General features: G+C 45.9%; 1 protein-coding gene across 2 annotated transcripts in view; it reads left to right on the top strand.

Moving 5' to 3' along the window:
• PKP2 (plakophilin 2) overlaps window positions 1–13409 on the top strand; it is a 107014-nt gene that overhangs the window by 51073 nt on the left and 42532 nt on the right. For both annotated transcript variants that reach the window (XM_051850923.2, XM_051850924.2), the window contains exon 6: window positions 4069–4246. In XM_051850923.2, the coding sequence (XP_051706883.1) occupies window positions 4069–4246 (178 nt within the window). The remainder of the gene's footprint in view (window positions 1–4068; window positions 4247–13409) is intronic.

The following is a 13409-nucleotide window of genomic DNA, read 5'->3' as shown; positions in this document are numbered from 1 at the left end:
TCCTTCTTCCTTTGCCTTATTCTTCCAGGAAGACAAGGAGTCACTCATAAAATGTGCAAGTTTTGCTAAGTGTTAATGTAGATTTAGGTAAATAGATAGATTTCCTGTCTTAGAAGGTGAGATTAATAAAACATGAGTTTTAATATCTACAAGATGCTTTTATTAGTTAGCTACTCTTTTGCAAACATCACAGTTGGCAGTCAATTTCTAGAGAATAGAGTTATTAATATCATAATTACTAATTACCCAAATTTATACGCGTATCAGAATCCTGTTGCATTTCTTTTTGGTTAGAATGAGAGCCTGGTGATAAAAATTACAGGTAGAACAGCTGCAACAAAAAATTGTAATAATAGGAACTTCGGCACTATGAATAAATGGGTCAGAAGTTAAAAGTGAAACCAATAAAAACCTAAAGTCTAAATATATACAGATTTGTTATGGATTGAATAGGGTATGGCTTCCAAATTCATGCACATGTTTAAAGTTTAAACCCTGAAAGTCTTAATGTTGATGATGCTGAGAGCATGGACGCTTAATCAAATTACGGTGTTTAGGAGGTGGGCCTGATGGGGGTCCCTAGGTTACTGTGAACCTGACCTTGGAAGGCAGCTCTTGTGAGCAGGTCAGGGCCTGATGGGGGTCCCTAGGTTACTGTGAACCTGACCTTGGAAGGCAGCTCTTGTGAGCAGGTCAGGGCCTGATGGGGGTCCCTAGGTTACTGTGAACCTGACCTTGGAAGGTAGCTCTTGTGGGCAGGTCAGGGCCTGATGGGGGTCCCTAGGTTACTGTGAACCTGACCTTGGAAGGTAGCTCTTGTGGGCAGGTCAGGGCCTGATGGGGGTCCCTAGGTTACTGTGAACCTGACCTTGGAAGGTAGCTCTTGTGGGCAGGTCAGGGCCTGATGGGGTTCCCTAGGTTACTGTGAACCTGACCTTGGAAGGCAGCTCCTGTGGGCAGGTCAGGGCCTGATGGGGGTCCCTAGGTTACTGTGAACCTGACCTTGGAAGGCAGCTCCTGTGGGCAGGTCAGGGCCTGATGGGGGTCCCTAGGTTACTGTGAACCTGACCTTGGAAGGTAGCTCTTGTGGGCAGGTCAGTTGTTAGAGTCGAGTGGACCTGGCTGCTCTGCCTGCTGCCTCACCATGTGATTGTCACACACTCTGCTGTTGTCATCCACACTGCCAAGCCAGTAGGGCCTGCCAGGTCTTACACTCTAAACCTCCGAACCCAGTAGCCAAAATAAGCCTTCTTCCCTCATAAGTAGCTTGTCTTAGCTATTTTGTTACAGTGACAAGAATCTGATGAATACAGAAATCTAGAATCTGCCCACTGTAAGAGACATCTGCTATTCAGAGTCACCTAGTCCAGTGGTTTCCTAATGCCAGAAGCTGGAATAATTTTCTACATGTAAACTCCTGAATCCATCCTGAATCCCTGGCTCAGTGAATGTAGGGTGTGGCCACCCAAGACTGTCATTCTGAATTGCTACTGGAAGCTCTAGTCTAACACTAATTTTGCTGCAGCACAAACCCCTTGTCAGCGTTTCAATAAGGGATGAGCTCATTTTTATCTGCTGCAGTGACAGAGCTGGATTATCTTACAAGTAGGTCTTTCTCTTTTGTTCCAAAGTTGTCTTAGAACTGTTATATTCTCAGTGAGCCAAAATCTCCAATTTGCATTTCTTAGTTACTAGGGAACGTGCATTCTTACTTAGGCTGTCCCTAGTGTCTTTTGGCTTTGTGTAAAGTACTTTCCCAATTTTTCTACTGATATTTCACTTTTCAAAAATGTATAAAAACTGTGTATTAAGGGTATTGATCCTTTATCTCCTATTACTGGTTGTGTATGTGTATGTGAGAGAGAGAGAGAAAGAATGTGTATATTAATGTATATAACCCCAAATGTCTGTTGAATATTGGAGCTCCTTCCTACCTTCCTGCAATCCACAGAGTTGACAGGCATGGCATTTCCACACAATATCCTACATTAAAAAATTCAAATTACACTAAAACTAAGTAACCATATACTTAATGTAGAAATAATGTGGTATGCCACGCTACAAAAGATATTGCCTGTTGAGGGAAAAATTCCATTTCCTTTGTTCAAGTTAATCCTCTCCGGTTTTTGTTGTAAGGTATGCCTTCCCTTTGAGTGCCCTGTGTGGTCCTTTTTAAAGAAAAAATGTCATTGTGCCTGCCCTTGGGCAGGCTGAGGCTGTTCATTTATTTGCTTATTTAGAACTCAGGAAGCTTTCTCCATCCGTTTTCTCTTTGCTCTCTAGCTTTCTTTTGTAGTTTAGCAACCAGTACTCAGCCTCAGACCTGCCTTTAAACTGTTCCCCACCACCTTCTGAGTTTTATTCTTCCTGTTGCCCTTCCAGGGCCTCTTGAGATAAAGTGGGAGGAATGAAGACCTTGTGTTACAGAGCGTGGTTAAGGAACTCTGCTCTCTAAACCTAGGGGCTGGTTTGATCAGAAAACGACTCCCAGAAAGCCAGAAATCTCACCCGACACCAGACCCAGCGCTACTCTGTGTAATAGCAGCTGCAGTGGGAATTTCGTTACTGTATCAAAAACCAATTTTGAGGGATGCTCAGAAAGTACATGAAAAATGCGCATTATGGAAAAACTATGTGTGGATTTCAACAATTTTTACACCAAAATGTGCTCATCTTTTGATTCCATTTTTCGCTAACTTTTTGAATTCCCTCCTATGTATACACAGCTGCAGCAAACTGTTGAAGCCCGAAAGTCCATATTAGGCCTCCAGTGCGTTAATTGATCGGGCTAGATACAAGTATGATGGAATAATTGCCAGGTTTAACTGCGCAGACTATTTTAGTGTGCATTAAAGGCAGGGGATGAGGTCACCACCTAATCCAGCCAACACTGCCCTCCCCGCCTACCCTTCCTCTTTTCTGGGGATGGGCAGGCAGCACAGGGAGTCGAGAAGGCAGGGATTATTGGCTCTGTTACTCCTTTCCCTCTCTGTCCCCTCTCTCTGTCCCTTTTCCTAGATGATCGTGAGTGAGAGGAACAAGGTAGGAAAGGTAGCAAGGCCAGTTTATACCTGTTGGGAGTCACTCAGGTAGCAAGCAGTCGATACACATTTTTCCACTGAATCTGAAGTATTTGAGCACCAAATTTATGAGAAAAACAAATCCTAAATATAAATACTACTGTCTGTTCTCGCTCAGTAGCAAGCTTCCATTTCCACTTTACAAATGCCGTAGGAAGCACACAGTATACTCTTCTCTTAATTTCTTCTTGATCTGCTTTATGTGGTCCTTCCATTTAATGTGGGGATTTAGAAGGAAAGAGAAAAGTTAATAAATGCAGTACTGGTGTTGGGCCAGGACTTGGACCTAGCAAGCTGGAGTACTCCTTTCTGTCTCTCACGGCTAAACCATAAAGTAAGACATACGTAAACTCCCGGAGGGCATAAACAGAGCATTGGTTTGGAGGCAATAAACACTAATTGGTGGTGTTGATCAGCCACTGTTGACAAGCATGGAGGGAGGCTCTCTGCAGGCTCTGCCTGCTGTTGATTCAAGCAAAATGTCAAGTGAAAGTCACAGGCAGCGTCAGTCAGCGGGAGGCAAGGCGAGGTGGTCTCCCCATTCTCCCAGGGGAAGAAATGTGGCTTCTATCATAGTAAGGCCTTATCCACAGCAGGGCTGCTGCAGGCTCCTGGTGATGAGCCCAGAGCTGATTAGTCCAGTGCAGTCAGCTTTGTGGCAGGGTCCTTTAAGACAAACAGCAGTAAGTGCTTAAGTATTTCTGGCTTTCACTCCTATGCTTGCTTAATTTAAAGCCGTGCAGTTTTATGTCATAGGCTGTGTGTCTTTAATTGTTCCTATGGACCAGCTGCCGTTCTCATCTAGAGAGCTGTAAACAGATTCTTTCAGTTGACAAAAGGTCCGTGTACCTTCCCCTTTCCCCCACCCCCTGGCAGCCAGATGCTTTTCCCCCCGGGACTGGTCAGATCGGGAGGTGACAGCCTTAACGGAGGCGTCAGTCGTCAGACTGCACCCCGCACTGTGCTCACGGTGACTCTGCTTTTCCAGGTTTGCTGTGGAATTTGTCCTCGAACGACAAACTCAAGAACCTCATGATAACAGAAGCCTTGCTCACCCTCACGGAGAACATCATCATCCCCTTCTCTGGGTGGCCTGAAGGAGACTACCCCAAGGCGAATGGTCTGCTGGACTTTGACATATTCTACAACGCCACCGGCTGCCTCAGGTACTGCCCCCGCGCCAGGCAGCACGCAGGCAGTCCATGTTTCTGCCGCTCTGTCTTTTCTGCAGTCACACCCTTTGTTATCTTCTTTGAAAGACAGAGATAGAGGTGTCCCAGCTGCTCTTTCACTTCCCAGAGGTCAGCAACAGCCGTGGCTGGGCTAGGTCAGAGCCAGGAACTGGAAACTCAACCCAGCCCTTCCACGTGGGTGGCCAAGACCCGAATACTTGAGCCATCCGTGCTGTCTTCCAGGTGGCACATGAACAGGAAGCTAGAATCAGAAGCAGAGCCAAGAATAGAACCCAGGTGCTGTGATGTGGAATGTGGACATTCCAGGAAGGACCTTTTTTTTTTTCTTTTTTAATTTGAAAGAGAGAGGGAGGGAGGGAGGGTGGGGGAGGGTCTTCCACCCGCAACAGCCAGGGCTGGGCTAGGCTAAACCCAAGAGCCAAGAGCTTCCTCTGGGTCTCCCACATGGGTGCAGGACCCCAAGCCCTTGGGCCATCTTTCACTGCTTTCTCAGGCCATTAGCAGGGAGGAGCGGAGACTGGAAGCAGCACACATATGGGATGCCGGCGTGGCAGGCCGGCGTGGCAGGCAGGGGCTAACCCTGGATGTGTCTTCACTACTGCTACATCAGATGCCTGCCTGCCCAGTGTCTATGACTGTTCTGTTGGTAACTGAGAGAATTTATTAATGAGATTTATTTTATCACACAGTAATACAAAGGTACTTCAAAAAATTGGTGGGAAAATGGCATTAAAATTTTATTTTGAAGTGGCTGGCACTGTGGTGTCGTAGGCTAAGCCTCCTATGCATGCAGCGACGGCATCCCATATGGGTGCTGGTTCTAGTCCCGGCTGCTCCACTTCTGATGCACTTCTCTGCTATGGCCTGGGAAAGCAGTGGAAGATGACCCACGTGCTTGGTCCCCTGCATCCTGGCTCCTGATTGGCTTGGCCACTGTGGCCGTTTGGGGAGTGAACAAGTGGATGGAAGACCTCCCTCTGTGTCTCTCCTTCTCTCTGTCTGTAACTATATTTCTCAAATATATAACATTTAAAAATTTTTAAGTTTATTCTGAAAATCCATGCATAGCTTTTCATAATACGTATTTTCATAAACTTTTTGAAGACCTCTCCTATGCATGGATTTCAAGATTTTTTTTTGCACCAAAATTGAATTTTCCATGACTTTTGGAAGTACCCTCATATATATCAAACACCCTCTTGTGTAGTTTTGTGGTAGCTACTCAGGGCTGTATGAAGTTAAATCAGTGAATCCCTTGAAGAACCTTCCCTCTCCCAGGGGATTCAGATGAGCACGCAGACCAGAACGCAGCTACCCTGAAATGTTGAGAGCAGAAGAGCTCAAAACACAGCGAGTCCAATAGTGACAGCAGCCTCCCTGGAATGTTAACGGTAGAGTTCCGAGGCCCCACCTAAGTCCTACTGGATCAGAACTCACAGGGTAGGCCCAGCAGTCTGGCTTTAACAACCCCGCCAGACGCTGAGGTTTGAGAAGTAGGTGTCAGGGGTGTAAGTGAAGCCCTGTGGGGGATGTAGAGCAAGGGCCCCTCCTTGCCGGCCGTGAGAGATCAGAAAGGCACCAGGGAAGAGGGGCCAGATAAGCTGGGCCTTGCTGGACTCTCTGCAGAGGCAGGAGTTCTCTAAAGACACAGGATCACATTCTTGAAGGCTAAGAGCCCGTGAGGTCTCCCTGGAATCCCTCTTGTGAAGCGCTTTTCCACGCTGCTCTGATCCGCCGAGCGTCTGCTCAGACACAACGCAGGTCATAAAATGGTGTGTGGTGCTGTGGCCTCGCTGTGGAGTTCCTCCGTCAGGACTGCCCGCTGGAAATGGTAGAAACTAACTCACACGTGTAGAAGCCAGGGAGACTCATGGTGCACGTGGCTGAGACGCTGATGGTCCCCCGTGGAAGTGGAAGAATTGGACAGTGAGTCCTGGCCTCACAGACCCGGGGTGGGGGGGAGTTCAGCAGTGTTGGGACTCATTCTTTTTCATCTTGATCTCCTACCTGTTTGCTCATCTTTTTGCACATTGGGCTCATTCTCTACAAATGGGAAAAAGCCATTCCCACTGAGCACACAGCTTGGTTCTAGGCAGGCTTTGCTAAGCCCCGCAGCAGAGAAAGCACAGTTGTTCCTTCTGAGGACCGTGCCAGCCCCGGGGAAGGTCCTCTCTGGCTCCTGTCAGAAAGGTGCACATTGAAGTCGATGCTGTTCCCTAAACTGGCATAGCCTGGCCAGATACTTCTATACTGCGAGAATGGGGAGTCTGTCACTATAACAAGAGGCATCAGAATACTTTTTGGGGCAAACAAAGCAAAAATGGAAGACACCCTGACAGCATAGACAAAGATACTTGCAGAAGTTTGTGGGGGCAGGAGTTTTGCTTAGTGGTTGAGACCCCTCTTGGGATTCAGCCCTGCCTCTGCTCCTGGTTTCAGTTTCCTGCTCGTGCACACACTGGGAGGCAGTGGTTGATGGCTCAAGTAGTGGAGTCCCTGCCACACATGGCTTGAACCTAGCCCCAGCCATTGCCGGCAGGAAGTGAACCAGTGAATGGGAGATCTTTCTTATCTGTCTCTCTTTGCCTTCCAAATAAATTTTTGAAGTTTATGTAAACATGGAATTAAAAGATAAGTTTTTTGGTGGAAATGAAATTTGATACTCATGCATACTTTTTTCATAGTATGCATTTTTCATGAATGGTTTGACTACCCCTTGTATACATGGATTTCTAATTTTTATTCATCCGAATAAATTTATCTTATAATTTCATTTTCCACAAATTTAAGATTAAGTACCCATGTACATAGTCCCTCCACATCCTGCACTACTGTTTATCCCTCCAAACTAACTTGTTTTCCCTAAGATGTCATAGTTCCTTCACATAGTCAAAGCTTAATTTAATTTTATTTGTCTGATAAACATATTCTGTTATCTGCCCATTGACTACATAATCTCCTCAGCATTTAACACCGAAGGTGAAGTTCACTTTTTCCAGTTTCCACAAGCATTTGTAGGCGTCACTCCTGCTATAGACTTTATCACGTTACTGTTTCATGATGAATGTTTGCTGCTGGATTGTAAACTCCTTCAGCAGCTGAGTCTCTGTATGTTATTTAAGTCTTTAATTTCTGATATCTAGCCTAATTTCTGGACTATTGTAAGGAGGGGTATGCAGTATTTGGATGAAATGAGCAACCCAGTGAATGAGCAAATGAAAACACTTGGTGAACAGGTGAGCAGTCAAGTGTGGCCAGTGTGGGGTTTCTGACAGAACGTAATCAGACAGACAGAAGTTGGGAACACAGGCCAAGGCCAGATTGCGGGGCCTTGAGGGTAATGTTAAGGAATTCGTTATTCTTCGTCTGCAAGTGAAATAAGCTACTGTGGAGGGCAGAACTGTCAGTGGAAGGGAGGAACTCATAGTATTAACAGGAAAGGTGTAGTGAGCAGGTGAAACGGTGTCAGGTTCAGATCTCTCCTTCAGTCTCCACTTAGGAATGAAGAGCGAAAGATACGTGAGCATCCCTCAAAAGGTCTATGTAAAAGTGAAGTGAAAGATATACTTGTTTTGGTACTAAAAATTTGAAATTCATGTGTAGTTTTTTCATAAAACAAATTTTCCATGAACTTTTGAAGACTCCTCCTATATGCGTGGAATTCGGTATATTTTTGCACCAATGTAAAATTATCTGTTATTTCTGCTTTCCACAGATCTTTTGAAGTACCTTTTTATATAATTGAGGGAAGGCAGTGGCCCAGTTGGCATGTTTTCCAGAACATGTAACACCCCAGTCAGAATGACACTGTTTCATACAGTGTTTGCAAAATAACCCAGTTACTGATTTGGACTCTTTCCAAAATCAGAATGTAGCAAAAGCCTGGGAAATTGAATAACATGGTCTATGTGCTTACTGAAATGTCTGTTTTTATTTCACCTGTATATCTAGTTCATTACAAAAATAGCTGAAAATGCATTACGTTTTGTGTTCTAGAAGTATTCTCAGCAGCGACCCTTACAAGGAGATTTTCGCTGATTTTATGGATGAGGAAACTGAGGCTAAGGGAGTTTAGGTGATTTTCCCAAAGTCAAACAGCAGGTAGTGGAGCTGGGATTCGGATCCAGGAGGCTGGTCTCCAGTAGCTCCTAATCAGAATGCAGATCCGTTGATGGGTGCCGTGTGTCCACAGTCTGTGCTCCTCGCACTCTGGCAGCGTCACAGTGTCAGGTAGGCCAGTGTACACCCAGACGCAGTTCTCAGCAGGGCACTGTGTCTGCATTTCAGCGTTTCTGTTGTAGAAGTTCTGTGCGAGTGGAACTCTGGGGTGTTTCATTTAGTCAGGGTGAAGCAGGGGGGATGGGTTGTCTTCCCACGGGACCAGTGGAGGCGGCTGCATGGGCACTAAAGACCAGCAGGAAAATATTCAGGATGTCGGAATATAAAACCTCACAGGAAGCTGCAGTCTAAGAGTGTTAATTTCCATGGCAGTAGAGTTGTCTGCTGAGTAGCTTCTTTTTTATGTCCCTGTTTACTCTAAATATGTTTTAAGTTAGATGTTGACTGCTTTTAGTAAGAATCACTCTTAGTTGCCTTATAAGGCCATAAATGTCAGCAAATGTCTTGATTGTTACTAATTCATATGAGAGATTCTCTCCCCCAGTGGACTGAGATACAGCAGTGAGCTGAATTGGCAGCCTAGGTAGTATTTTTGGCAATGTGTCTGACTTAGTTTACTGTAGTACATTCCTTTCATCTACTCTGGAGAAAACTTTATTTAAACACCAGTGACTTTCTCCCTTGACTAGACTTGACACTGAGATCATTTCTGATATGTGTGTAGCACTGGTGCTGAGTATGTCTCCTTTGCTTGTAGAATGTGTCCTTTGTGAATGAACTTGCGGCAGTGACTCCGGTTCTGCCCACCAGACCTCCTCTAGTGAGAGCACATTCATATAGGAGAACATGCGTGGCCTGTCCATTGAAAAGACCAACCCTGTCCGGTGTAGCACATCTGCCCAGTCTCATATCATTTACCCATAGGATTAAGTATCCGCCTGCAGCATCGACCATGGCCTGGGTGCTCTCTGTAGATCCCTTTGAAATTATGTATTTTTCATGATTGAAGTCATTCACTGAAAGGTGATACAGATTTTCCAATTGGCACAATGATGTGCTCTTGCGAGTTAAATTTTCTTAGGTCACATTGTACTGGCATAATGAGTAGCAAATTCCAAGTTAGGGAAGGAAAAATAAACTGGCCCACTCCTGTGTGTGCTGGAGCTCATAAGTGAGGGTGGCTGTTGGCATCTCTTCATAATTCCATATGCAGTGACATCATGTTGGCAGCTTGAAGCCAGCCACAGTGGGAGTGTTCTCAAAAATTGATGCGGGCTACAGATTGGAGATCTCCTATACCCTCCCTCGCCCTGAATTTCCATTAATTGATTGCTTTACCATCAAAATGTAGATAACCAGGACACAGGCCTGTTTCCCCATATACATCTCTTATCAAAGAAACAGCAGTTCCTGTATTTCTCGGGAAGGATTATGAAATTTTAGCATTTTTTTGAAAATTGTATTTACTTGAAGTATCAAGTGTAATTTGCTTCAAATATTTGATGACTGATTCCAATCAATAGGCTGCTCTTCCGAATATCTGAAGTAGCAAGAGATTTGTGTGGCACTCATGGAAATTTAAACTACTGAAAAGCGATAGCTGCCTCCTTCTCTATCCCCATTGTGTGTACCTATGTGCATGTGCACACGTATGTCCATTCACACACACACATGCACACACACACACACACGATGTAAACCGCTTCTTTCCTGTGTAGCATGAATTCATACTGTGGTTTCTGGTGCCAGTTATGTGACTATCAGATCTCTGTGTTCCACCTCACTTATTAAAAAAACCTTTGGTTCTGCCATAAATAATGCAAGTGGTGAGTCCAAAATTTCTGTAAATGGTTTTTCATTATTTCTCCATTCCTCCATGCCATGTTTTAAAAGGATTATTTATTTATTTATTTGAAAGGCAGAGTGACAAGGAGAGGCAGACACAGAGACATTGTCCATCTGCTGGTTCACTCCCTAAATGTCCACTACAGCCAGAGCTGGGACAGAGGGAAGCCAGCAGACAGGAGCCAGGATCTTTTTTCAGGTCTCCTACATGGGGGGCAGGATTCCAACTACTGTAACCATCATCCTGCCTCCCAGAGGCATTGGCAGGAAGCTGGTGCTGTGAGCATCCCATCTGGGTGCCAGTTCATGTGCCGGCTGCTCCACTGCCAGTCTGGCTCCCAGCTAATGTGCCTGCGAAAGCAGCACAAGATGGCCCAAGTTCCTGGGTCCCGGCCACCCACGTGCAAGACCCAGAAGCTCCTTGCTCCTGACTTCGGCCTGGCCTAGCCCTGGCCGTTACAGCCAGATGAACCAGCAGATGGAGTATATCTCTGTTTCTCCCTCTGTCTCCCTGTAACTCTGCCTTTCAAGTAAATTAATTAATTTAAAAAAAAAAAAAAGTGGAGGCAAGGTCCATCCTGGGACTCTGGTGCAGTTTATTGGCTTCCACATGGCAGCTTGATCTGTGCTAAAACTCCCACTTCTTCCCTGTCATTCTTTTTTTTTTTTTTTCCCACAGGCAGAATGAACAGTGAGAGAGACAGAGAAAAAGGTCTTCCTTTTGCCATTGGTTCACCCTCCAATGGCCGCCTCTGCTGGCGCACTGAGGCCAGCGCACCGTGCTGATCCGAAGGCAGGAGCCAGGTGCTTCTCCTGGTCTCCCATGGGGTGCAGGGCCCAAGCACCTGGGCCATCCTCCACTGCACTCCCTGGCCACAGCAGAGAGCTGGCCTGGAAGAGGGGCAACCGGGACAGAATCCGGCACCCCAACCAGGACTAGAACCCAGTGTGCCGGCGCCGCAAGGCAGAGGATTAGCCTATTGAGCCACGGCGCCGGCCTTCCCTGTCATTCTTATCATGGCTTCTTTCTTTTTCTTCCCTTCTACTTGCTGAAGCAATTTACGGACAAGAAACTAGTGAGCTTTCAGGCAGTCCCTAAGCATGTATAAGACCGAGGAATGGGAGGGGCTTTGTAAGACTAGGGAATGGAAAAATTGCTTGCCCCAAAAGCAGTGAGGTTCAAATGATTGGAAAACACTTCAGGCCATACCTGGAAACGTCCGGGCAGTCTGCTTGGAGTCTTGTTCTTCAGCTGAAGAACTGAAGTGCCAGTGACCCTTCCACAATTACATATAGAAGCATTTATCAGAAATAGGAAGAATGGCAACCGTTTACATTTGCTTATAATCCAACCTTACCCACTGAATCCAAGGCAATGTTTTGAGTTTCAGAAATTTTGCGGAAGAATGGGATATATATTTACCCTGGAGGAATGAACTTGGGGACCTGTCTTTGCCCTGGAGGACTGTGGGGTTAGTGGAGATGCTAAGCACCTGAAAGAGAGGTAGTGACACCTGTGCTGAGAAGTATAAAAGGGGAAGGGATGGACTGTTAGTGGAGACAGGTGGTTGCCTGACTCCGGTTGCCTGAGGGAAATTTCCTGCAGAAAGTCACACTTATAAGATGAGTGAGGGGGCCGGCGCTGTGGTGTAGTGGGTAAAGCTGCCGCCTGCAGTGCCGACATCCCATTTGTGCACCAGTTAGAATCCTGGCTGCTCCACTTCTGATCCAGCTTTCTGCTATGGGCTGGGAAAGCAGTAGAAGACGGCCAATTCCTTGGGCCCCTGCATGCTCATGGGAGACCCAAAAGAAGTTCCTGGCTCCTGGTTTCGGATCTGCCCAGCTCCCACCATTGCAGCCATCTGGGGAGTAGGCCAGAGGATGAAAGACCTCTCTCTCTCTCTCTCTCTCTCTCTCTCTCTGCCTCTGCCTCTCTGTAACTGCCTTTCAAATAAATAAATAAATAAAACCTAAAAGAAAAGATGAGTGGGTATTTGAACATACCTCTTTTTTTAAAAAAATATTTATTTATTTACAGACAAAGAGAGGGAGAAACAGGGAGAGGAAGGTCATCCATTTGCTGGTTCACTCCCCAGATGCCTGCAACGGCTGGAGCTGAGCCTGTTGGAAGCCAGGAGCCAGGAGCTTTGGCCCTTGGGCCATCTTCTGTTGCTTTCCCAGGCCATTAGCAGAGAGCTGGATCGGAAGTGGAGTATCCAGAATTGGAACCAGCGCCCATATGGGATGCTGGTGCCACAGGCTGAGGCATTACCCACTACGCCACAATGCCAGCCCCATTTCTTTTTTTTTTTTTTTTTTTTTTTTGACAGGCAGAGTGGACAGTGAGAGAGAGAGACAGAGAGAGAAAGGTCTTCCTTTGCCGCTGGTTCACCCTCCAATGGCCGCCGCTGCAGCCGGCGCACCGCGCTGATCCTGGCAGGAGCCAGGAGCCAGGTGCTTTTCCTGGTCTCCCATGGGGTGCAGGGCCCAAGCACCTGGGCCATCCTCCACTGCACTCCCTGGCCATAGCAGAGAGCTGGCCTGGAAGAGGGGCAACCGGGACAGAATCCGGCGCCCCAACCGGGACTAGAACCCGGTGTGCCGGCGCCGCAAGGTGGAGGATTAGCCTATTGAGCCACGGCGCCGGCCCCCCATTTCTTTATTTAGTTCATCATTCTATCAGTTCATCTTACTTTTAAGTATAGTCATATTGAAAATATTAATGCATAAATACCTAACAATATGTTTCCCTGAGTTACTGTAGATTAACCATTTTAAGAGAAAGGCTTACAATACTGCTACCTGAATCTTGTCAATACTGTCTGTTGCTGCATCATGAAAGCTACCCGAGAATTTGTCATTTTGTTTGAAATGACAGGATAAAAAGTACATTGCTCTAGCACATTGTAAAATATAATTTCTTTTTTTCAATTGTATTTTATAACTATATATGCCAGTTAAGGGGGAAAGCAATTGGTAATTGCATTTTCCTTACAAATGACTTCAACTTCCTTTTTTCTTCCCAGTCATGATGTAGTATATATTTTGATGAATTATAATACACTTTTATAAACTTACTAAAATTCCTAAGTGCTTTAAAAGAAACTTCCACTGTAAATGGCTGAGTAGGTGATGGACAGAGGAAGCAAATTATACCTTTATAAGGAAAGCT

This window comes from Oryctolagus cuniculus, chromosome 9 (assembly GCF_964237555.1).
Source record: "Oryctolagus cuniculus chromosome 9, mOryCun1.1, whole genome shotgun sequence".
In the NCBI taxonomy this organism is placed as follows: Eukaryota; Metazoa; Chordata; class Mammalia; order Lagomorpha; family Leporidae; genus Oryctolagus; species Oryctolagus cuniculus.
Note: the sequence above shows the minus strand (reverse complement) of the source record. Positions and strands in the feature narration are given on the sequence as shown.